The following is a 26,884-nucleotide window of genomic DNA, read 5'->3' on the forward strand; positions in this document are numbered from 1 at the left end:
CGAGGGGCACTATTCTCTGCAGGAAGCATGTTTTTACGTCCTCAGAGAATAGAGCCCACTTCGGGAGGACGTAAAAACACTATGGGCTGGTCGTTAAGGGGTTAAACATTTTACCCACAATAGAAGTAAAACTTTCCAGCCTGTAGTGCAGGTTCAATTTTTGACCCCCCCCCCCCTTTTTAAAAAAAATATATGCACTATATTTGCTATATGCCAATCAGGACCTGGCGATTTGTCTATGTTAATCTTTTTAGGTCGGCTCTGCACTTCTTCCTGGCTTAGACTGGGGACATTTAATGGAGAGCTTACTTTATCACTCTACATTTCACCTGTCATTTTTATTTTCCTGATTCAATATACTGGCATAAAAACTATGTAACAAATTTGCTTTCTCCTCGTCATCCGCTACTATTTTTCCTTCATTACTTTTTAAAGCTCTTTCCGTTTTAATCTTGTTGCTAATTTATATAGTTGAAGAACAGTTTAGGATTAGTTTTATTCTCAGTTAATAGCTAAGATATTGCTATTCATGAATGAATAGCTATGGGCTATTTGTCATTGGCTGAGCGCTCAGCCAATAGCTAAGCACTAGCTGCTATTGGCTGAGCCCTTAGCCAATCAGCACAGCCCTTTCAGGAGGCGGGGATTTTTAAATCCCCACCTGCTGAAAGAGCTTAACAGCAGTGCAGGGAAGCCAGCCGGCGGACGCGTCTGAGCGGCGGAGAGGTGAGTAATTTTTATTTATTTTTTTACCACTTATTGATGATTATCGGGGAAGGGCTTATATTTCAAGCCCTTCCCCGATAATCATACTGCGGGGCTTGCCAGAAAGCAGTGCTTTCAATGGGATCGGCAGCAGTGCCGATCCCATTGAAAGCAATGGGATAGTATGCCGCGGACTTCTGCCACAGCTGTCACAGTTGTGACAGCTGTGGCAGAGGATTCCTTCATCCCCGCGGTGGCAGAAGTCCGTGGCATTCTCCCTATGTTTTCAATGGGGCTAGCGCTGCTGCTGCTGGCCCCATTGAAAGCACTAGCGATATGCCGGTTCTATTCCGGCATCTTTCTTGCGCTGCGAGGCGAGAGTTTTCCTGTGCTTTCGCAGTGCAAGAAAGAAAATATCGCCAGTGGGTGTCAGCCCTAACAGAGAGAAAAAAGTGATATGTGAACAGAACCTTATAGAGTATTTTACATATTAAACTGTAAACGCAGCCGATGTCCTATCAGTAATTCAATGTTCTTTGTTTCTCTCCAGTCTGCAGCCCATTTGCCGGAAATACCTCAGGACACCGTACATGAATGTAAGGAGAGGCTGGAGCAGAGTCCCTGTAAGGAGCTTTTTAAAGACTGCACTAGGTAGGTTGGACATAGAGAAAAATATGAAATACCTTGGAATTAGAATTGCATTGGTAATATTTTTGGATTTTTCTCATGGGGGGGGGGGGTTCATGTTTTTTTTTGTGTTCTTTCCTCATGGGGGAGTTAGTTCTCAAAGCCACTTCAGTAGGTGCACAGCCAAGGTAGTATGACTTACTGTCTAGTATATTAGATGTGGAATCTGTAAGAGATCCAGTTTAACCTGCAGCTCTATAGCGGCAGGTTATAACACAGCTTTAATTGCAATGTTTGGCACATTTGGATGTGTACATTGTACAGATTTACTATTAGAGGACAAATAAATCATTGTGTATGACGTAGCTACATGTCAAGTACGGAGATTTGTAGACTACAAATGTCACTCTCCCACCCATCTTTTGCTCCTGAGGTCTGTTTTTCCGAAAACGGCAGATGTGAAAATATCTGGCAATGTTGATATGTCTGGAAATGACCTAAGACCTCTACAGCACGGATCCATCCATCTACATGATACTTTTTACTTCTGTAACTGCAAAATGATTGCGTGTTCTATAATTCTGCGATTGATGATCTGTTTATGAGATACAAATTCCTAGCCTTGGGTGGTTTCAACCTTGCTAACCCCAAATTACAAGGGTTTAGGATGTATAAATGGTTTAGGATATATAAAGGGGTTTTAGGATATGCCATCTGCCCTTTAGGACTCCCATCGATCCTGAGAATGAAGGGGCTGCAGCTCGTTCACTGTTCTTCCTCCACAGTGGCGCTTCTGGTCACATGGCCTCATTCACTTAAAAAGAGCTGTGCTTCAGGTCCCGTGCACAGATGGTAGCCTGGAGGCCACTATGTAGGCAAAGACATTGAAGAGCCACAATGCTGAATGAGTGCTGTGGACCCCTCATTCTCATGACCAGGGTATAACAGAGTCATTCCAAGCTGTAATCTTACTCGTTTTATATCTCCACCAATCTCCCCACCACCTTCTCGAATTACGAAATACATCCTTTAACTTTTGGATAATTTGGCCACAGCAGCCATTTTATTAAAACATAACTTTACATGAATTAACATATCGTTAACCCCCACTTTAACCATGAAACCGAAAGAGGGGAAGTCCTTGGAGACCCAAAACATCTGTCGCCTCACCATTTAGGGAAATATTCGTAATGCCTTTTGCCGCCCCTCAACTGACTCAGAAGACCCAATTTTCCAATTGCCTCCCGCCACACACCAACTGACTCGGAAGACCCAATTTTCCAGTTGCCTCCCGCCGCAAGCCAACTGACTTGGGAGACTCAATATCACCAATTGCCTCCAGTTGCCCACCTCCCAACTCGGAGACCCGCTAGCCATTACAAGACTAGACCCCCATCTCTGCAAGGACTTCGCCCTGTCAGACCCAAGAAGCGACAGACCCACCATTAACATTAATCAAACGGGGGGGGGGGGGGAGAAATGGCTGTCCAGCCCCTGCTTTCCTCGTGGTCTTTGTGCGGCGCGCGGGCCGCCTCGTGGTCTTTGTGCGGCGCGCGGGCCGCCTCGTGGTCTTTGTGCGGCGCGTGGGCCGCCTCGCGGTCTTTGTGTGGCGGGCGGGCCGCCTCACGGTCTCTGCGCAGCGCGCGGGGCGCATTGTGGTCCTCTACCTATAAAATATATTTTCCAGCTGCTGTTCCTACATGTAGTATCTCTAATGTGCGTGTAGTGCCCACTTCACTTTCCTGTACTGCCTGTGGCACCCCCTGTTGTTCTCGCATTGTTTGTTGTGTTTCCTGCAGCTTGATAGGCTGGCATTTTTAGAATCTGGGTGTAACGAGAATAAATTTGTTGATAATGATAGGAAATTCTGCGATGCTTTTGGTAATCTATCCTGTTTTCTAATCCAACACAATCCGGGTTATTGGTGTGTATTGGGGCTCTATACAGCATATGATACGTAGTTGTAGATTTGGTAACTGGGATGCTTTTACTTTGTGATAAATAATGGCTTTTGTATATGTTAATCATTTGCTTCCCTCCTTTTTTACCATTTTTACGTTCTTGACTCCTCTTGGGAAAGCCTTGTGCGTACTTTTTGTTTAGTTTGTGCAATGCATATGTTTTTGTTTATTTCCATCATTATGGGCCGACCACTCCTCTCTTTCCATGATGTAATGGAATTTTCTACTAGTGTTTTAAATACCGGAGATAAAGTCATTAAGAATGGATTCCCACATCACATTTTAGCAGCGGCTCCCTGTCATGTTTCACGTTCCCATTGCAGCAAAACCAAATATTTTACTGATTTTGAAATCTGCCAATCTAATTTTTGAGCACCAAAAGAAGTTGTCATTCTCTTTTCCAGGTTGGATTGTACACCGTGCATAACAAATAGGGGGCAGCAATGAGCTAATTTAATCACATGGATATCAGGATCACCTTAAACAAGTCATTGTTTAAAGCGTAAACCAACAAGGCACCATAGTGGGACACCGAGGGCTAACCATGACAGCCTGGAGCCTAGCAAAGACCCCCAGACTTTCTATAGCATGACCTAATAAGTTGCCTGTTAATTTATTACCTACGGGCAATAATACTTGGGTGTACTGAGTAAACCAAGGCACTATATACATGATCAGTAGATTGCATTCTTGATTCCTGTAGTGAGAATGAAAAAACGTAATGAAAGTTCACAGTAAAAGAATAAATCATTTCTATTAGAAAGTGTTTTTATTTTGCTATAGTATTGAAAAAAAATACACATATATGGAATCGCCAGAATCACTATTTGCATAATAAGATTACCACATTATTTATACCTTATGGTGAGCAACACAAAAAAGCACTGGCAGAATTGCTTGTTTTTCTCACCTTTTTCCCCATCCCTCATCTATAGAAAATTATAAAAGTTAATTCATAATTTTTATGTATCCCATTATAGTTCTGTTTAAAAAAATAAATGAAATAAATATTGACTCGTTCATTGAGAGGAAAAGTGCAAAACTTGCGGCTTTTACACTCTAAGGGTGGATTCAGACGACCGTGTATCGGCTCGGTTTTCACGCCGAGCCGTTATACGGTGTCCTCATCTGCAGGGGGGGGAGGATGGAAGAGCCAGGAGCAGAAACTGAGCTCCCGCCCCCTCTCTGCCTCCTCTCCACCCCCTCTCCGCCCCTCTGCACTATTTGCAATGAAAGGACGGGGGCGGGGCTAAGTTCTGAGAATTAGCCCCACCCTGCCTCTCCCCATTGCAAATAGTGCAGAGGGGCGGAGAGGAGGCAGAGAGGGGACGGGAGCTCAGTTCCTGCTCCTGGCTCTTTCAGGCTCCCCCCCCCCCCCCCCCTGCAGAGAGAGACGCTGTATATCAGCTCGGCGTGAAAACCCAGCCGATATACGTTCGTCTGAATCCAGCCTAAAAACAATATTTTTTTCCATGAAATGTGCTATTGCAAAAGTAGTAAAACATAAAAAAAGAAAAATATTTGGTATTTACATAATTGCACTGTTCATTAAAATAAAGATCAGTTATTTATGACTGTGAATGACATGAATTTAAAAAGTGAAAAACAATGGCAGACTTAGTTTTTTTTCTTCTCTCCATTGCCCCCCCATCAAGAAAATAAATGTTAATACTTTATAAGTACCCTGAAATGGCGACGTTGAGAAATACAACACATTCCACAAAAAACAGCCTTTTTCTAGCTACATTGACAGAGGAATAAAGAGATATGGCTCGCTGAGTGCAATGACACACAAATTAACAGATTTCGGCAGTTCTTAAAGGGGTTGTGCCAAGCTATAAAGCTTTCCCCTATCCATAGGATATGACTTCATGATCAGTGAGGTCTATTGCTGGGACTCTCACCAATCCTGAGAGCGGTGATCCAGTTCGTCTTCCAGTGAATGATGCAGGGGTTGTGGAGGCTTGCCACCGCTCCATTCACTTCAATGACAGTCCCGGAGATTACCGAGTTCAAGCAACCTGTCATTGAAGTGAATAGAGCGGCTGCACGACCTCCACTCCATTCACTTGGTGACTCACCGGACCCTGTTCTCGGGATCAGTGGGGATCTCAGTGACTATAAAGTTATACTGTGGATGTGAGACAACTTTATAACTCGGCACAACCTCTTTAACACCAAAATCTGCCTGTTCTCAAGTACGAAGATGTGTCAGCTGTCCAGATTAATAATTGTATTTCCCATAAAATAATAATTTTGAGCAACTTTTCTTGGTATTCTGTGGTGTGCCGTTCCTCTGCTATTACTCCCAGAAATGTATGACTAAATTTACAGCTAGGGGTGCATCCAGTCAATTTAGTCCTGCTAGTGTCACACAGTGTCAGGGCGCACCCTTTTGACATGAGCAATGGTAACGCCCAGTTGTCATCTTATTGCTACATTTCTAGGAGGATTAACGGATGAGCAGCACAATGTGAATTTCCAGAATTGCTATTTCATGGTTAATACAAGTATTTATTAAAGCAAACATGTCGGATTAGTGACTGTACCTCCTTAAAGGGGTTGTGTAGGATTATACAAACATGGCTGCTTTCTTCCAAACACAGCGCCACCCTTGTCCGTGGATTGTATCTGGTATTGCAGCTTAACTCCCATTCACATCAATGAAGCTGAGCTGTAATACCACACACAACCAACGGATAAGTGTGTACTGTGTTTGGAAGAAAGCAGCCATGTTTTTCTAACCTCACACAACCCCTTTTAAGAGGTTAAAGGGATTCTATCAAGATATAAAGTTATCCCCCTAACCACAGAATCCTCCATTCTGGACCCCCCGTTCTCAGGATCGGTGAAGGTCCAAGCTATCAGGCCGGCCCTCAACAATCAAAGTTATCTCCTATGTTGTGGATATTATATCTTGGTAGAACCCCTTAAATCTATCCCATGGAAGTCTCGCGGAATGTCTGCAGCGGGGCAGCACTGAAATTCTGCAGGATTTCCGCAGCTAAAGTCCCAAGACATTTGGTGCGGGTTTTGAAAGCGGCTTATTCCGCTGCGACCATCTCTCCCATAGACAGAGGAGAGTCTTCAGTGGAAACATTGATACAATTGACATGGCTCGTCTTTGAATTCCGCGCGGTTAGTCAGTATCAGTGCGGCTTGGCCGCAGCGTGTGGACGAGATTTTTGCAAATCTCGTTCACTTTGCTGTTCAGTCTCAGGCTTAAGATTGCAGGCGGAATTTCCATGTGGAAAGTCCGCACGGAGGTTCTGCTGCGATTCTGCCCCGTGTGAACCCAACGTTAGTGCGTGGGGAGATTCGTTAAGATCTCATCCACTTTGCTGCTTCTCTAATGCGCTGCGGATGTTCTGCATGCAAATCCATTGCGAAAAATCCACAACGTGCCTGCCCTCAAGTAGAGCTAAAAGTTGTCAGAACAGTAGTGGAAAGCAAGCGAAGGCAGTGAGTTGTAGAAGGCATGGAGGCCATATCTAGAAGTGTGTGTTCTAGGGATGCATGTGTACAGTGTGAATGTTCCCTGGTTTTCCGCAGCAGCAGTTTATAAATGATTAGCCTCCGCCGCTGACCTTTATATCAGGATCTGCAGCAGCGCTGATTACATGTGTTCTCCTGTGTGAATGGAATGTGTGTCTTTTTCGCTGGTTGCAGTTACGTTTGCTGTTTTCCACTTGAGACCTTTTCAATGAATGATGATATTGATCCAGATTGTAGCGTATAGTTAGATATACACCCAGACGCTTAGGTCACTGGCATACTTGTACTCGTCACATGTCATTAGATGTATTGAAAACGGGGTGGTGAACACGCTAAAGGATTGCTTTCTGTGCTTTTTGGGGTTTGTTTTGTGTTAAAGAACCATTCTTCTGACCCATTGCACTGTTTTATTTTAGATTTATTTAAGTGTTTTGTTTAAGCCTCATGAGTGTTGAGGCAGCAGAAATGCAGTCCTAAGCTCTCGCTCTCAACCTGAAGGTTGTGGGTTCAATCCCTGCGTGGTTCAGGTAGCCGGCTCAAGGTTGACTCAGCCTTCCATCCTCTTGAGGTCGGTAAAATGAGTACCCAACTTGCTGGGGGCTAATAAATAACTACCTGAAAGCGCTGCAGAATAAGTTGGCGCTATACAAATAACAAGATTTATTTTATTACTGCACATCATATATTATCATACTACATGGAAAAGTAACTCTGGGACGACGCACTTCTGAAAGACCTCTAAAGGAAAATCACTTTATTGCCCATAGCAACCAATCACAGCGCAGCAGCTTTCATTTCTTATTCTGCTGAAAAAGCATAAAAAGCACATGGCAGTGCAAAATAATCACGATCAAAAGATGAAATAATGTTTATTGAAACACATTTGCTAACAAACAATCTAAAGGCACTTAAAAAGTCCCAATGATTGGGAACTTATTAATGAGCGAAGGCCATATATAAAATAAGTAAAGGCCATTTATAATCCACATGACAGAATATCTTTACTAAAGGCTTGTTCAGATGACCGTAGGCTCAAAAACGCTCACCCCAGGGCAAGATGTTTGTGCGTGAATGAGGTTGGATGAGGTAGATGTGCGCGCTTGTCTGCGTATCGTAATGTACTTATTGCGCACACAGGGCCAGTTCACGCACAATTCACCCTATCCGTGGATTAAAAGGCTTTTATTCCCTCCGAGTGTGGTTTTGCGCAGTGTTTCACGCATCCCCTTGCATATTTGCGCACCTCCCATAGACTTATGCGCAAAATGCAGGGAAATAGAGCAGGTCCTACTTTTTCCTGCTCACGCGCAAAGCACACTCCTGGGATCGAACCCATTGAAATCAATGGGTACTATTCTCCGTGTTTTGCACGCGCAAAAACCCGCACAAACAGTCGTGTGAAGAAGACTTAATAGAGATAAAAACAGCACCATACTCATTAACCCTTTCCAATCCGGTGTCAGACCTCGTTCGACATTGAGATTTCCCTGCATAGCTCCAATGTTGGGCGAGCATGCTTCTAACACTGTGGAGAGGAGAGATCTAACATCGGACCGCTGTCCTGCATAGTGTAGTATACTTATATAATAATACTATATGCCCCAACAGAGATGCCTCTTGTCCATGAGAAAGCTACCTATGGTTGTTATACATGTTGTGCCATGGGGATCTTGATATAACTACTCGTCAATTACGTACTACTACTTATGCCTATTGAACTGAGCAGCAGCACTTTCTTTGTCTGACATTGTTGGAAATGGTCTTTGTTCTGCTGACTAATCTTTCTAGGCTTTGTATGGATACTAGTACTTGTGTAATACACAGAAATTGGACCTGTTTACACCATTGGTACTGAAGGCAAGGCATGAAGACTTCAGTATCTGATGTTTAGGGCTTGGTCAGATGAGCGTTTTTCATTTAAATTTTTTTTAAATCGCACATTGCGTGTAGAAAAATCGTGTGACTGGGTGCATTTGCACTCGTATCTTTTGCAGGTGCGATTATTTAGCGCCTCTAGTGCGCCACACAGCTGTGTTACATGCAAGTCCCACACAGCACTGGAGCTGAAAGGACCTGTGATGACGTCACTGTTATGCTCCGCCCCTGATCACATGATGGTGACGCTCGTCCAGAGTGAATGACTTGCATGCTCCGCCCCTGATCGCATGACGGTGACGTCATCACAAGTCCTGCATCGTTGTACAGATTACGGGTGGAGTACAAACCCCCTGCGGCCTCAGTTGCTATGGAATACTAACGAACACCTAGCCGGACAGCAGCCATGTGCGTACAGGACCTGAGATGATGTGATCAGGGGCGGAGAATGTAACTCCCTCACTGGGGATGTGGGTGCTTTGATGACGTCACAGTCATGTGATCAGGGGCTGTGCATGTAAATCACTCACAAACCCACTGACTCACGCATGCACGGACAGACAGGTCATTGTTAGTATTTTGATACTTATTCTGTATATGACCTTTGTTCATGAATATTAATCACTGGGACTTTTTAAGTGTCTTTAAATTGTTTCTTAGCAAGTGTGTTTCAATAAACTTTGGTTTTTATTTCAACTTTTTAATTGCGATTATTTTGGAGTGTCATGTGTATTTCATGTTGCTTTTTCTACAGTAATGTGTTCTGTATGCATGGTAATCATTGAGCACCCGGTAGACTTCACTTGACTTCGGTGCCTACCCTCGCGTGTGGTGTCGAGATCAGATACTTTTCCATGGCCAATCCTGTATAATAGCATGCATATTTTTACATGGCATGTTCTTATCTACATAATATAATCCATGTATATGTAATTCCTGCCCTGTATAGTGCAGAAATTATACAATAAATGGATGGCTGGGGAGGCATACGGTGGTCACAGGTGGTACTACCTGTTTTTTGTCTCTCTACCATGTATTTGAGATGACCTATTTGGCTAATGCTGTTACTATTTTACCTCTTTTTTTGCAGGGTGGTTCACGATTATCTGAGTGGTGCACCATTCGAGGATTTTCAGGAAAGCATGTATTTCTCCCGCTTTTTACAGTGGAAGTGGCTTGAGAGGTAAGTCTCTCATGATGTCTCATTTGTTGCCTTCGTTAATGGGAACCTGTCAGCTGCCTAAATGGCCATAAACGAAGTTATGTTGCTGTTAGGAGTACTCGCCTGCTCCCTGGTTCCCACGGGGTCCTGGTATTTTTGAGTGCAGTCATAGTGTAGTCCACCATGCTATACTTGCTGACAAAGATGCCAGAACCTGAATCGGTGGGATCTGTCATACATTCCGTTGATGACGCTAGAGAGGTTGAAGGCCCTTAATGAGGGCGGTAATATTTCCATGCACCGGCGTAGTTTCCTTCTAAGATAAAAGCAGGTTATACGTTTAAGGAAAATGTTCTCCTGCTATACGGTAATTAAGGTTCGCTGTGTCCGGCCTGTTATTCACAGACTTCGCATCAGTACCTTCTACATTGTAGTCTTAAAATGCCTCACGACTGCCATAAAATAAATGCAAGCAGCGAGTTTAGATAAGAGCTTGGCCATAACTTGTAATTGTTCCACTCGGATACACCGTTCTATGGGTTTTTACGGTGTGAGAAGGTGACGTGTTTGCTGAGTGGCTGCAAACACGCTGTTATGTATCCAGGTAAAGCGCACTGGACCTTGGAACAAAGTAGCTACGTTATCGATTAGATATTGTTTTATAGTGTTTCTCTGAAAGCTGCACAAATACTTACGGAGGTGCTTAGATGCTATTTTCAGCTGAAGCCTTGGTGGGGTTACGAGCCTGCTACCGAATTGGCGTTCAGATAGAAAGGCGCCCAGGTTAAAATCAATGGGGGGGGGTCCATTATATGGAAAGGGAGTAACTTCAGCATTGTTCCACTCAACTAAAATTCACACATTATAGTTTAGTCAAATTGTTGTGTCCTATTCATATATTTTTATACATTCTTTTAATTTTTTTCCCTTTAATCTAAATGTTTTACTAAGCAAAAACATGCATGACCACCGTGTATACGTGTCCTAAACTGCATGTCCAAATTATTCGGATGAATGCCAGACCATTGGGCAGCTTTGTGCTACCCTGCCTATCCATCTGTTTTGGTTAGTTATTACATTGGATTCACCCCAGCACTTGGGGGGGGTTCCATTGCTCACCTCCATCCTAAGTGCTGAACATCTGCAAAAACGGAAGTGCCAGACCTGAACTTCTCCCAATGGACTCCATTCACTACGGCGGGGTCCGTTATTTCTTCAGCATTTTCCAGATCAATGTTGCATTGCATTCTGTGCAGCGTCTGTGCATATGTAAGCATAGCCCTGGCTTTACAACAGATTCTGGATTAAAGGGGTTGGCCAACAACAACCTGTCTATTTTTTTTTTCTTTTGTAAGCCATCAATCAGGTTATAAAAGTAAAGACCACCTCTGGCTATTTTCAATGCTCTAATTTGGGTCAATCCAAAGGGACGGCTCAAGCTCATCTTGTCCTTCAGAAGAGAATGGTGCAGTAACAGTTTTTTATTCTTGGTGGTCTCAGAGGTTAGACCTGGATCTCTCAGTGATAAATTGATTTCTGAGGACCCCGCTCCTGATCCTCCAGTGATCAGCTGAAGCCTGGCAATTGTTCAATTTCTATACGACGCCTCTCAGAGTGCCTCACAATGAACAGGCACCATTCAATGGCCAATGTGATTTTGGGGGGTCTCCAGTAGGGGGCATTTTTGGAACTGCAGGTGCAGAGATAGCCCTAAGGGAAGAGCGCAAAGGAGCATCAAAGTTCTTTCTTAGCTTCAGCAGTGGTGCGCTAAATATGTCCAGACACGGCCATTTTTTTGTTTTTTCATTCTTGTTTTCTCCTCCCCATAGCTGTCTGAGGGCTTGTTTTCTGTGGAATGAGATGTATTTTGTAGTGGTACTATTTAATGTAACATATAATGTACTGAAAAACGTTTAACATTTTCAAAGCAGATTGAAGTCTAAAAAAAACCATGCAAATGTGCCATCTTTGGGGAGGTCTCGCTTTTGTATCGTACACCTAGCAACAAAAATGACAACTTTTTTTCTGTTGGTCAGTACGATTACAAATATACCAAATCTATTTACGGTGGTTTTTTTCTGTACTACTTTTAAAAAATAAAATATCTTTAAAAATAAATAGATTTTCTGTCGCCATATTCTGATCGCCATAACCTTTTTTATTTTTCTGTCAATACAACTATTTAAGGGCTCATTTTTTGTGGGACGTCCAGTGGTTACTATTGGCACCATTTTGAAGTACATACAGCTTTTTTGATTGCTTTGTATAAAAAAAAAATTCTTGGAGATTTGGTGACCAAAAACACAATTCTGTCATTTTGTATTTGATTTCTGACAACATTCGATATGCAGGATATATAATTCATTACTTTGATAGATCAGACTTTTCTATATATTTTGGGTGGTACAGTTACGGGTGACTTTGGTAGTGGTTTTTCAATTTTGTTTTATAGTCAATCTGGCCTGGGAATTTTTATTCTTATTTTTACTACTCTTCAAGGGATCAGATCAGTGAATTCGGAATTTTACAAATGCAGCAATACCAGATATATATTTTTTATATTATAAATATATACTTTTATTAGGGCTTTTACCCATTCGCGTCTTTTTTAACGCTGCAATATCGCTGTGTTTTTTTCATTGGGACTTTCTGATGTTAAAATTGCATCGCACAAAAATTGCAAGTTTGTGCTTTTGCGATTTTTGTGTGATGCGATTTTAACATTAGAAAGTCCCATTGAAGAAAATGCAGCGATAAAAAAACCGCTAGTGCGTAAAAGCCCCTATTCTTTATTTTTTTACAACAACCTTTCCCCCCCCCCTTATTTTTACTTTTCCTTTTAGTCCCCTAAGGGTCTTGAACTTGTGGTAGTTTGATCACTTATACAATAAACTGCATTACTTCAGTATTGCAGTATGTGGTATTTCTGCTGGCATTATATTAAGAAGTGCCACAGGCACGTTTTAAAAGGCAGAAATACATGGCAGCCCTTGGAGCCTTTATAAGGCCTCCGGCTACAATACCCTGCATACTCATCATAAGGTAGCTTTTCAAGACCAGTGATCGGGCCATTAATGTACCGCTGTCAGAATTGCCAATGGCATTTAAAGAGCTAACAACCATGACTGGCGTGGTGAACTCCTCAGCAGTTATGGTCTGGTCTTTGACAGCTAACACTAACTGTGTATGGAGCTGGTTCTGCTTCCAAGCCTGCGCCATATTAACCCTATACACTTAGGACATACATAGAAGTCCTGGGGCTTGAAGGGGTTACTTGCACTTTGCATGTGTGTTGTGGACATTGTATGATAATATTAACCCTTCCCAGTCCAATTTGTATCCTGGTTTTCCTAGGGGGCTTACTCTTTTTCTGCCGTTATACAACAGCGCTATCTGCTGGCTAAAGCCAGTACTGCATGAGGTGACGCGTTTGATAGGTTCCGACCGCAGAGAGGCTGGCAATATACAGTAAGAGAACCCGATGGATGTCTTCCAACATCGGAGCAGTACAGCCTTAAATCATAATGTCTTCAGAGGTCAGACAGTGGATTGGAAAGGGTTAAGAGGACACTGTATAGCACTGTTATATGAGCGGTATTATTTGAGCACTGTACTTTACCTTTATACGGTGGTACTATGGAAGTATTATACTATCTGTATTAGTGATCTATCTCGGACCTGATTATAAATGCAACACTTTTACCACCTCATGGCCATGTTGGGTGTATTCTGCAACAACTATTTTGCATTACAATGTTGTCTTTCCAAAAAATGGTCTTCTCCTTTAGTTGTCACCTTGTTGTATTTCAGGCAGCCGGTCACAAAGAACACATTCCGGCATTACCGGGTGCTGGGGAAAGGCGGGTTTGGCGAGGTGAGTTCGTGAAGCTCCTTGGTACCGTTGTATCATGTACGGTTTTATTCTTTGACCCATTATGACGGGTATTCTTTTTTTGCTAGGTGTGCGCCTGCCAAGTTCGAGCCACTGGGAAGATGTACGCCTGTAAAAAGCTGGAGAAGAAACGGATAAAGAAGAGGAAAGGAGAGTCCATGGCATTAAACGAAAAGCTGATTTTAGAAAAAGTAATTAGTCAATTTATAGTAAGTATCGGCTTCTCAGTAAAAATCCTGTTTCGCCTTGTATTTGTGTCTGTCCTTACTGTCACTTAGATAGGTTTTACTTACTTATATAGCACATATATATTCTGCCATATATATTGCCATTACTTAGTTCTCTTTTTAAAGCATTCTGAGTGGAAATACTATTACCATTACAATGCCTATCACCCAGGTGTCACCCAGCTTTCCACAGACCCTGCATAGTGTATAAATCAGCATTATGATGCAGTTTTATATTTCACACCAGGACAATCTGGGTGAACGGGGAAATAGAAGATTTCTTCAATGTATGCAATTGTGGAATGGTACAAAAACCGAGTATCAATGGTAAAGTGAATATAAAGACGTTCTGTAGCAGCTAACACGTGTTGCAGCTGCCTCAAAACCTCTTTGTAGAGCGAAGTGGAGGGCTTTTATTTTCCAATAAAGTGTGACTATCCTTTGTACACAACGTTCAGTCTATGGGGACCTCATGAAATATAAGGATATGTTCACATGTAGTGAATTTGCTCCAGATGTTCTGTAGTGGAAAAAATCGGCAGCAACCTGCCCCAAAATCCTCCCAATCTGTACCATTTTAGACAGATTGTAGTAGATTTTACCTTTTCAATTTGAATTTAACTGAAAGGTCAAATTTGCTGAACATCTGCACCAAAATCTGCATCAAAATTCACAACTCAATGGTGCGGATTTGCTGCAGATTTTTTTCAGCTGCACAAAGTTAGTAGCACATTTGCCACATGTGAACTCGCCCTAAAGAAGTGTTTTGGGATTACATTATTGTTGACCTATGCGCAGGATAGGTCTTAGCCGTATCAGATTAGGGGTGGTTCGAATCTTGATTGGGACTGAGCTGCACATAAGCTATGCTACCAATGGAGGGGATTTAGTGGCCTGAAGTCTATATATCTGCCCCCTCCATAATTGTCATACATGTCATGTCTTCAGTGTGGATGCACTGTGCAAATTGTCTTGTCTCTAGTTGTGTATTGCACAGCTGCAGGATTGAAGAGGTTAATGTCTGTGAATGGCTGGGATATGATTGGAAAATGTAACAAACTGCCTTGTCACGTGATGTTGCTCTATATATGTGTTTGCAAGAGGTCTGCAAAGGGCTTGTGTTCTGACTGTCTGTCCTTCTGGATTCCTTGAGAGAGAGAGAGTGCCAACCACATGGGGGTACCTTAAACCCTCATGTGGTGAAGAATGGAAGCTGAGGAGAGGTATCCTGATGTCCCCATCCCAGGACCCCTACCTTGAGTGAGTGGAAGTAAGGAGCCCGCCATGCAGTGTTCTGTCTACAAGTGAGTGTCAGCGGAGTGTTCTTTCCATCTCCGGTGTGTATGTCCAGGAGCGGAGCCTTACAGATAACCCAGCCAGTAGGCCCGGTTTCATCTTGTGTCCTGGAGTGTGTGTGTGTGTCCAGGAGCAGAGTCCTACAGATAACTAGGACTTTAGGCCCGGTCTCATCCTGTGTTCTCCTCCCTGACCTTGCTCAACTGTTATTCCTGCACTGGTGTGTGAAAGTTATCTTTAAAAAAGTAAAGTTCCTGTCACTACCCGTTCCCAGTGATTGAGGTAGTTCAACTTTCGTCGTGGACTCCCCGCCAGACAACCAATGGTGTGAAGGAACTGTGGCGTCACGAGTGACCATTTCTTCAGTCTAAGGATAGGTCATCAATATTTTAGTCCTGGGAAAACCCCTTTAAAAAAACTTCTTTAAAATTAATGGTAAACCAGGTGAGCACTGTTCAAACTTCCCATCATCTCTCCTTTCTGATGATGAAATCCCATTCTAGATTGGAAATACACTATCCTACCAAAAGTACTTGGACACCTGAGCAAGAGTCAAAAGTAGTAGCCTCCTTTGGCCCTAACGACATCAGGTACTCTCTGTGGCATGCTTCCTTCCAATGTCTGATACACTTCAGCTGGTATTTCCTTCCATTCATCCTGCAAACGTCTAGCAAGTTCTTTCAGAGAAGATGGACGTTCATATGTTCATATTTCCTGACCTGACCTTCTGGCATAGCTGACCATTCCCAGAGCATTGGGACATTATCAGCAGCACATTATTGTTTAGAACGGTTCTTCCATTGCTCAACTGTCTAGTGACGATGTGCATTGCACAATTGTAGATGGGACGATGCATCTTCTTTGAGAGAGCTCTCCAGACAATTAGAGGATGAATGGAGGGAAATGCCAGCTGAAGTGTCTCAGACATTAGTAGAAAGTATGCTACAGAGAGTATCCAATGTCCTTAGGGCCAAAGTAGCCCCACTAAGTGGTAACATATGGAAATAAATACTACTTTTGATTCTTGCTCAATTACCTTGGTAGGGTAGTGTATAGAAGCAAACTTTCAGCTTTGACAAACATCTTTTGCATGCTAACAACAACATTTCTGACCACAAGCCGAGATCTTGAAAAGGAACAGAATATTTCTAAAACTTGCAGAACTTTTTAATGCATTTGCAAAGTTCCAATGGAAAGTTTTCAACGCGTTTCCTACCTTGCATGATAAGTTCACCCTACTAGAATGTAGGCCTCCACTACATACGGATGACATTGGGCTGACCGTTGCCTAATTTACTGCTGTTCTACCAGTAAAACTTCTACCACCTCAATCGATGGTTTATTTTACCATTGTCCAGGGACTAGAGAGAAGGGTCAGCAGATCAATGACCCACACTGCAGGAAGTTCAATGTCCTTCACATGTCTGTGCTTTCATGCGCCTGCTCCCATCACCCCCCAGTGTAAGCGCTCTGGACGCAGCCTGTGTACAGCATTCCACCTCCCAGGAAACAATCGATAGGCTGAGTGCTGTTGATGTGTCCAGACTCAGTTAAATATTGATCAGACTTCCTTTGGTGATGATGAAATCCTATTGGAAAATTAAAAAGCTTTCCATCAATAATTGATGGTAATAGATGATGTCGGCCATTATGTGCTGTAATGTTTGCTTTTATTCTAATTTCTGCTGGCCACTTAAGGCAGTGATCTAAACACAGTGAGTTCGCTACTATAGAGTTCGCTTAAAGGGGAAGTCCACTTTAAAACCTCCTGCGACATGTCATAGAGGCGGTCGCAAGCTTCCTGACCATGGAGATTACTTGCATCATTTTAAGTCCTTTTTAATCCCAGCACAATCATTAATAGATGTACTGCAGACCTGGGCCTATGGCTAACTGGCATGACCTACTTGATCAAGTACATTTTTGTCATTTCTTTGGCACCAGACTAGGTTACATCTATACATTTGCCTTCCTACTATACTGTGATCCACAAGGCTTGAATGCTTGCATCCGCATGCTGTTCGCACCATGTATCAGATCATCCCTTTGTCATGTCTTATTATCTTGCTCAAGCTCTGCAATATCTTAGGGCTGGCTCAAGACTTTATGGAAGGAAAGCTAAGTAATTGCTTCTGTTGGAGCGGGCATAGCTGCTGGTGTGAGGCCAGGGAGCTGAGCAATGGAGAAGGAAGGGCAATGATGAGAAGTGGGCAAAAGAGTAAAGGTACACTAAATGGACACTTGATTACAAACGTCAGCCCTTTCACAATTGGAGCTTCAATTTCCCCGTGGATCAGTTTTGGTGTAAAAACATTAATTTATGCATTTTTAAACCTTTTGCATTCAATAAAAAGTTGAATGAATAGTTACATGAAAAAATACAAGATTTATTTATATGTTTTTTTCTGCCGTTTTCTTTTTTTTTTTTTTTTTTTAAGGGCACCTGTTTGTGGCAGAAACTGATTAGTGTGCGAGGACAGTGACCTCTAGTGGTGAATTTGTAGAAAGCACTTACAAGTAAAATACCCTGATTACATCAACAGACAACACATTGCTGAGTGATGATCATATGATTTTATGTGAAAAAAGCTTTCACATCACTTATTTCAGTGCTTTCTAGCACTATATTATTTGAATGAGATGGCCCTATTCATCCTGAGCTTCCTGGATACAAAAAAAAAACCTCTGGCAGAGTGTCTCTTCTGCATCCTCTTCTTTTCCTATGCCCAACCACAATTGGCATCTCTGCAGTTCCCTTTAATAAGCAGAATCCCAGAATGTACAGTATGTGACACTTAAACCCTGGATTTGACCTGGAATCTGTATCAAATACACTGCAAATTCGTGCCTTATATAGTAATTGGCCTATTTATTTGAAAGGGAATCCACATCATAGTCTGTTTGGTGCAGATTTTTTTTTTCCCCAAAAAGACTTGTCCTCTTTGATTCATTTCCCCCAAAAAAGCCTACGGTCAGTATAGAGAGGGTTTAATATTCCCTCTGATCCTTATCATTGCTCAGCAATATAGATGAGCGAGTATACTCGCTAAAGGCAATTACTCGAGCGAGCATTGCCTTTAGCGAGTATCTCCCCGCTCGAGACTGCAGGTTCGTGTGCCAGCAGCGGGCACGGAGCTGCGGGGGAGAGCAGGGCGGAACGGAGGGGAGATCTCTCTCTCCCTCTCTCCCCCCCACCCGCTCCCTCCTGCTGACAGCCGCTACTCACCGCTCCCCCGCGCCGGCACACGAACCTGCAGTCTCGAGCGGGGGAGATACTCGCTAAAGGCAATGCTCGCTCGAGCAATTGCCTTTAGCGAGTTTACTCGCTCATCTCTACTCAGCAACTTTCATGTTTAGGCAACAAAAGGAAAATACAGTCACGAGGGTTCAAACTTGTGACCCCCCCACCTCAAGTGACCATTACGTGGCTGGTCTTTCTATGAATGAGACAAGTTGACTTTGTAAATGTAGTGCTGCCCTACGGGCAGAACAGAAGTTTCTTTGTCCTGTGATCTCACCCGGGCAACCGGATCTCTGATCTGAGCTTTTGAAATAACGCTGCTGGAATTTCGCACATAAATATGTTGGCGCAGTTGGGGTCTCCCAGCCAAAATGACCGGAACCAGATGATGGGTTAATGCTGAGTCCTTCAGAACTCCAAGAATGGAGCTTTCATAGGCTAAATGAGAAAACGCAATGGAATTTTTATTCAATTAGCTCCTAACAAGCATCTTGTCGTCACCGCAACAAAGACCTTGTGTTGGAGTTATAAATCTGTCTGAGCTTTGAACAAGCTGCATATCTTTTGAACGTACTATTTCACCTGTGCACTGGCCATTTGGGCATTGAGGAAGTGCCCTTAAAGCGTACCTGTAGTTTCAGATTACTTTTCATGGGTACATCAGGAGTAGTACGATTTTTTTTTCTCTCGTTTGATTGAAGTTTTGACATACAAAATTGTCAGAAAATTACAATTCACAGAACATGACTGTTTTATTGCTCTTAACACTTGGTGGAAAGGTCTTGAACCTCAGAAACCAGAAGGTGGAGAAAGATGAACCGTATCAGGGCTAAACATTCTGGATGTCACAAATTGCATCTCAAGATCTGGTGCTTGAGCGTGGATTCCGCTGGAGTCCCAGTATAGATGAAGTCAGCATCTGGGGTGTAGTGGGGGGTACATTTTAAGGGGGGAGTTACACTATAGATCCCAATCTTTTCAAATTTATTAGGGTACTTTCACCCTTTATAGACTATATAATTATATGGTATGACAGAGTTAACTGTCTTTTTCCACATAGAAAGTGACAGATCTTCGTCTAGTATCCCAAATAGGCAAATTTCAGGTCATGTATGAACTGGGACTCCAAGGATCTCCGAGAGGACCCATGTAGAAGCTCTGGATGACACGGCATTCCCATATCATGTGCCAGAAGTCCGAGCGGACACATGTACATCTTATGCAATTTGTTGATGGGGTCCTACCCGTTTCATGTAGCCTCACTGGAGTTCGATAACATTGGTGTATTATATACTCGTATAACTGGACCATTTTGTTGTTTGCCACTGGTGAAATAAATAGAGGAGATTCCAACAAACCCTGATGAGTATCATCTGTTAATGTCAGAATGAGTGATCCCCATTTTAACAGGGCAGGAGGTGTTGTCTGTGATATTTTGAGTGAGAAAAGGTGGGAATACAATGTGGATATAAGGCCACGAGGGCCTTGGGAGTGCAAAATGCCTTTTAAGGGATAATGGGATATGTAGCAACCAGGGGTTGAAAATTGTGTTTGCAGTGCATGCCAGACTTGGAGGAATTTGTAAAAGTGTGATCGAGGTAATTCATGCTCAGTCTGCAGCTGTTCAAATGAGAGTAAAGTATTATGAGTATATAGATCTCCTAAAGTCTGTATGCCCTGACCCTCCCATCCATGGTTGTCTTGTAACTTGAGAATCTCTGGAAGTCCGGGATTGCGCCACAGAGGTGTATCTGCTATAATGTCTGTCAATTGGCCAGTGGTTTTTGCCCGTCTTCAGATTTGTAAAGCCAATTTGTGTATTGGGAGCGTCTTACCCGAGAGCACCGAGGGTGACTCCAATACGGGCCACAGCCTGGGGACCTTTAAGTAGTGCGCCAGATGTGACTCTGAGTTGGAAATGGGCAATCCCCCACCCAGCTTCTCAGATGGATCAGCTGGTCAGCAATATAGTATAAGAATAGGTCTGGAAGGGAGGCCTCCGCATCTTTCTTTGGCCTTTGGAGTGTAGAGAGGCGCAGTTTGGGGCGTGAATTTCCCCATATAATTGTAGACATCAAAGAGTTTAATGCTTTGGAAAAGCGATTTAGGATCCATGTCGGGGATCTTAAATTTATTTGACCCGCTACTGAGAGTGGCAGAGAGCTCCATAATTTAAATTTGATTTTAAACAGGTCCATTAGGGGATGAACATTCAGGTCCAGGGACCTTTTGGAGATATTAGAGATCTTGATGCCTAGATATTTAAACGAATCCATGATCTTAAGGTCGCAAATTGAGTCCCACAGTGGGCAGCTGGTCCGGAGATCAGCTGATTGGCAGGGATTCCGACCGACAGATCCCCATGAGCAACTGTTAATGACCTATCCTGAGAGTACTAAATGCTCAATGTTGTAGTCCTAGTAGACAGCTCTACCTCACTATACAAAGTAATAATTCTTATAATGTATATATTCTATACAGCATGTCATCTGTTATACTGTATATAGTAATGTGACAAGTCCTGTCCAAAGTCTTGCAGTCAACTGTGAATGATAATGTTCTGTCATTTTTTGTGTAACGTTTGTATCCAATGTTTGGCCACTAATCATTAGTATTTGTGTTTTTCAGGTTAGTTTAGCCTACACTTATGAAACAAAGGACGCCCTTTGCTTAGTATTAACCATTATGAATGGCGGGGACCTGAAGTTTCACATATACAATATGGGAAACCCAGGCTTTGATGAGCAGAGAGCCGTGTTTTATGCTGCCGAGCTATGCTGTGGCCTGGAGGATCTGCAGAGAGAGAAGATAGTTTACAGGTGAGACAATGGGTCATCAATGACATCGTTCTACTATGTAAAGAAGATAATTCCAGGTTTATCCAATGCAGATTTATATACGAGGTGTTCAAAAAGTATCCATCCTTAATTTTTTTGTGTGTAAACAAATGAAGCTAGGGCGGTGTGGTTTGGTGCACGTATTTAGGCAACCCTAATGCGTATGCTTGGATTTTTTTTCCTGCCTGCAGAAGCTGGCTGACAGATGATGAGTGAGGAAGTGTAAGTGCCGTCTGATTTTCTTTTTTGACAAAAGGACAGAAACACTTGAAAAACGCTACTGCATTCAATTTTGTGTAAAGCTTGTCGATTCCCAAGTGAAAAACGATCCGCAAGATTCAAAAGGCCTTTGGGGTCGAAGTGATGGGCACCACACAGATAAAGGAGTGGTACAACCTCTTCAAAGATGGGCACACATCAGTGGAGAGTCAGGCTCCTTACTCTTCCGACATGGCTCCATGTGACTTCTGGCTTTTCGTCAAGCTGAAAATACTCTGAAAGGAACCAGATTTCAGTCCAGAGAAGTCATGCAGAATGCCACGGACCAGCTTCACGCCATCTCAGAAGAGGCATTTCAGCACCGCCTGCAACAGTGGCAGAATCGTTGAGAGAAGTGTGTGGCTGCCCAAGGGGATTACTTTGAAGGAGATTAGTGTAAGGTTGTTGTATCTGAATACAAATATTTTTTATGAATAAAGTTTGGATACTTTTTGAATACACCTCTTATATAGAGTCTGCAGACCTTATAAGTAATCAATCAGGGTAGAGTTACAGCCAATGATCACAGATGTTGTCCTCTTTGGATTTGTTCGCTTTCACTTTTCTTCTCCATCTGGTCCAGACCTTAATATCTATTTCTTTCAGCCAAGTTTCAACTACAGTATTTAAAGCATAAACTCCTTGTTTTTCCAGCACATCCCCACCGGTCCACATCTCTACTCAAATCCTCCATCCATAGCGTTCCAGATGCTACTGGTACTTCATGCAGTAATAGTACCACTCTTTTGTGCACCATATTGTAATAGCGCTCCATGTACTGTAGTATCCGTGCCTTTTTTGTGCCTACATACAATAATAGTGCCACCATATGGAATCTGTACTGCCAATGTTTTCCCATACAGTAAGAATGCCCTATACTGTAATAGTGCCTACACTGTGCCTTTATACTTTAATAGTACCCACTACTGTCAAAGCATTCCTAATTTGTCCCTATACACTGAGAAATACCCACACGGTGCCCTCATCCTGTAATGGCGTTCCCACTGTTGCCTCTTTGTGCCCAGTCTAACTTAAAAAAACAACCCTGAAACTTATCTACTGCATTCCCATGATGAGGAGGTAATTTTTCTGATGTCTGTAGTCCAGCCCAGGTAGCACGATGCAGTGACATCCTTGCACAGTTGAGCTCTCTCCACCACCTGAGTATCCAACAGCGGATCTAGTTGACAATAACACTCGTCCTGGACCCTGACAGGCCCCCTTCACCTCCGGGCCTGTTCGTAGTCACACCCCCCTTTGTGACCTCAATAGCTACATCCATGGTAAACACTATTGTGCTATCAATGTGGACAAATAACCCATCCCCAAAAAAGCTAAATGTCAAATTCACCACTGCTACATCTGTATGGGTACTCTTCTATACGTAACCTGAAATGTGATCTGCACATTCTGCTTTATCCTATGTCTCTTGTGATTTTCAAGGCCCAAACTTTTCTCCTCCTTATAAAATTTTGACTTTAATTGCAACTCTGCTCCATTGAAGTGAATGGGCTTGTGGTGCTGCTTTTGAAGTAATGCAGCCAATGTTTTCTACTCCAAGACAATCACTGTAAAGGGGTATTCTGGAGACTGGGTGTTCCATCTGCATTACTTCCAGTCACTGCTAATGGAAATAGCTGGGTGCTATAGGTTGGCTAGTACTGTCAGCCCCATTTAAGTGAATCGGAGCAGTGACAGGAAGTGAGGCAAATGGGACCCACCGTTCTCGGGATCAGTGGGAGTCGTATGCAGTGGATATCATCACAGGGGCCTTTCGGGACCCCCAAACTCCGAACAGGGTATTTAAATGCCGCTGTCAGAATGAACCGTTCAAATGCCTTGGTCATCAGCCACAATCGTTGTGAGCACTGATCACAGCTAATTTTAGCAGGTGTCGGCTGTCTATGACAGCCAACACCTGCATTGTATGGAGTAGGATCAACCCCCGATCCTGCTCTATAAAACCCCAAACCTCCATGATGTAACTCTTCATTATGGAGTGTTAAGGGGTTACATCTACTCTACAGTGTGTATTTTTACAGAAGTTTGTTCAGTCTCCTATGTTTTTGCTCCTTTTGGTTTGTACAGCCTTTTATTCCTTTTTTCCTACTTTTTTTTTTTTTTTAGGGATTTAAAGCCAGAAAATATCCTGCTGGATGATCGCGGTGAGTGCACCTCAGGGCTGATATTACCCTTTGAGATATGTTGATCAGTGGAAATCTGCAATCTGGAACCGTTGGAGGGGGGGCATGGAGAGATTCGTCAGTGGGCGGGTACAGACCAGCAAGGCCCGCCCCCGTGGCTCAGAGCTCAGCTCCAAGTCAAATTTCAAAGTGTCTTTATTCTGAAACACTGCAGTGTTAAAGAATAAGATGCTCTTGGGGGCAATAGGTATCTCTGTCTGAAGTTCATGCTGCCCATGGTTTGGGCACTGTGAATCTGATGTCAGAATCCCTTTAAAGGGGTTGTAAAAAAATGGATACTGAGTACTAACACTAACTCCATTTATTTACTAGATGTTCCAAGGGTGTTACTTGCCATAAAAGTGTAAAATGTGGCTTGGTAGGTAAAAGATATAGTATGATAATGCTGCTACTCTTTTCACAGGACACATCAGGATTTCAGATCTCGGGTTAGCGGTGCAGATACCTGAAGGGGAGTCCATTCGTGGCAGAGTTGGCACAGTGGGTTATATGGGTATGTGTTAACATTTTTTCCTAGGCTTTTCATTAGTTTAGAATACCCATTTTCATAGACCCTAGTAGGGAAATCTGAGTTATTAGAGGTGGAGGAACATAACAAATGAAGACGTAACTATGACCTAATTAGAAGTGTAGATATTCGGCAACAGAAAAGTTCCTGTACTGCTAACACTGACATTTATTAATCCATGTCAAATTAATAATGTCCTATGCGGAGAAAGAAAGCCTAGCTACACGTTTCAAACTGTGATGATCACATGTATATGATTAAGAACAGTCTGAAACGTGTAGGAGAACTTTATTCTTCCGCGTGTGACGACGACATGATTTTAACATTGACGAATACCAATTTTAACAGTGGTAACACATTCCTTTTGTTGGATATCTGCTTTTACATTCTTGTTGAATCAACCTTGCTATTCAATGCACAAAACCTGATTTTAGGATCTGCAATACTGCCGGGTGAACTGACTTTGTTTTTTTTATATGACCTAACTAGGGGACATGACATCACAACCTAACCAAAAACCATGACATCATATGAGGACATTATAATTTTGTCCTTATATAATGTAGTGTTGTAATATGTAATGGTGTGATGTCAAGTCCTCATGATGTTATAGTTTCTGTCATATGAAGACGTGACATCACATCATGACATATTACAACACCGTGGTCTACCGCTTCTGCTAATTTCTGCCACATGACAGATCCAGTACAGAGCTATGGTTTCCAGTTATTATATTACATTTTTCATTTTCGTAAAAAAAGCTCTACAAAAATTAATAATGTTTTTTTCATTTTTGGCGCGAACATGAATTTAGAAATTAAAAATGCTGTGTTTGGGCTGGAAAGAAAGATTAATCCGATTTGTATGTTTCTTATTCAGCACCAGAAGTCATCAACAATGAAAGCTACACATTCAGCCCTGACTGGTGGGGGCTCGGATGCCTTATTTATGAAATGATCCAAGGCCAATCGCCCTTTAGGAAAAGGAAGGAGAAGGTAAAGCGGGATGAAGTGGACAGACGGGTGAAGGAGGATGAAGAGGAGTATTCCGAGAAGTTTTCAGAGGACGCCAAATCTATCTGCAGGATGGTGGGTACACTAAGAACTAAGATTAAGTTCCTATTGTTTTATTACACTGAAACTAGGCAAGTCCTGATGTTCAGCAGTGAATTATGTGCCTTGTTGGGGAATACAGTGCATATTATATTGTATCAGATTATTAAATGAAGGTTTTCTCCAAAAACATTTATCTATAGGTGACTATAGGTTAGATTGGTAGGGGTTTGACGACCGAGACCACTAACGATCTCTAGAACCCATAGAAAATTGCACCTTATAGCTAATGCTTGCCTGAGAGCACCATGTATACTTGTGCCATGTGTAGTGCACAATATAAAGCAGAGCCATATAGTTGGTGACTACTAAAATACCTCAAATAAAATTGGCGCCATCTATGTGTTGCTCTCTATATAGTGGCTTGTTCAAATAACTTATCAATCCTCACTCCCACAAGGAATCTAGTGCCACCATCTTTGCATCAACCAGTGCAGTCTCACGCTGGCATAATGATGCCATCACATTGTGTCGGCCAGACTGTGTCAACACAGGGTACTGAGCAGGATGGTGGTTGGAAGAGGCCACCAGCCTAAACAATAAATGGCATGACCGGAAGAAAATGGCTCTCTTGCACCTGCATTACCTGGGTTACCGAGCTTTCACCCCTTGATGGCTTCAAGTAGTTGTTGGCAGTGTAATACATAGTTTTTAATCCACACTGCCTCCAAAAAGTGCCACCCTAGGTACTGGACTTCCAATGACTAGGACAGAATACAGCCCTGGTTACAGCCTATATTATACCACAGCGCTGCTATTATGGTTCTGTAAGCTTCAGAGCTGAAATCTTCCAGCATTCCTTGAGGGTTCAATGTATACTTTCTGGGAAATGTACCCTTTGCATCAGACACTAATGTAGTAGGGTATTTGTTATTTTAATATATGGTGACTGTATATAAGACATTTACCAACAACAACCAGAAGAATTGTGAACGCAGCTCTGGAGTATGATACACTTTTGTTATAGTTATTAACATTAGACATGCAATGCTGCAATTGGAATCTATGTCTATACCAGGGGTGCTTAACGTTTTCTAGTCTGGGGGACACATTGCCATACTGAACCACTTCCAAGGGCCACAAGGGTATTCCCATTTGAGACATTTACGGTATATCCTAAGTATATGCCATAATAAATCAAAGTGAATTCCACTTCCAGGACTCCCACCAATTGGGAGAAAGGGGGTCACCTTCCCACCCAATCAGCACTCTAGAGAGGAGGAGACAATACATGTTGCTCTCTCCATTGTAGATGATGGATGTTGAGGGAACGGCCTGGCATTTCATAAGTCCTATAAACTACAATGGAGAGAGCATACATGCATTTACGATTCCCCTGACTCATATACTGATTTTTAAATTGCCGAGCGGGTCAATGGACTTTATTCTTCTAATATATAGAGGACCCAGATGTGGCTACACGCTGCACCCTTAGTACTTGTTCGTTACTGTTGCCCTGCTTCACCCTGACATGGAAACTACAA

General features: G+C 42.7%; 1 protein-coding gene across 1 annotated transcript in view; it reads left to right on the forward strand.

The window, feature by feature from the left end:
* The window catches only part of GRK4 (G protein-coupled receptor kinase 4), a 208,588-nt gene that overhangs the window by 171,635 nt on the left and 10,069 nt on the right, over window positions 1-26,884 (forward strand). The window contains exons 5-12 of the mRNA XM_066573064.1: window positions 1,256-1,356; window positions 9,754-9,846; window positions 13,636-13,699; window positions 13,786-13,926; window positions 21,110-21,300; window positions 23,704-23,741; window positions 24,184-24,273; window positions 25,168-25,376. Coding sequence (XP_066429161.1) covers window positions 1,256-1,356; window positions 9,754-9,846; window positions 13,636-13,699; window positions 13,786-13,926; window positions 21,110-21,300; window positions 23,704-23,741; window positions 24,184-24,273; window positions 25,168-25,376 — 927 coding nt within the window. The remainder of the gene's footprint in view (window positions 1-1,255; window positions 1,357-9,753; window positions 9,847-13,635; window positions 13,700-13,785; window positions 13,927-21,109; window positions 21,301-23,703; window positions 23,742-24,183; window positions 24,274-25,167; window positions 25,377-26,884) is intronic.

The sequence above is a fragment of the Eleutherodactylus coqui genome, chromosome 7 (assembly GCF_035609145.1).
Source record: "Eleutherodactylus coqui strain aEleCoq1 chromosome 7, aEleCoq1.hap1, whole genome shotgun sequence".
In the NCBI taxonomy this organism is placed as follows: Eukaryota; Metazoa; Chordata; class Amphibia; order Anura; family Eleutherodactylidae; genus Eleutherodactylus; species Eleutherodactylus coqui.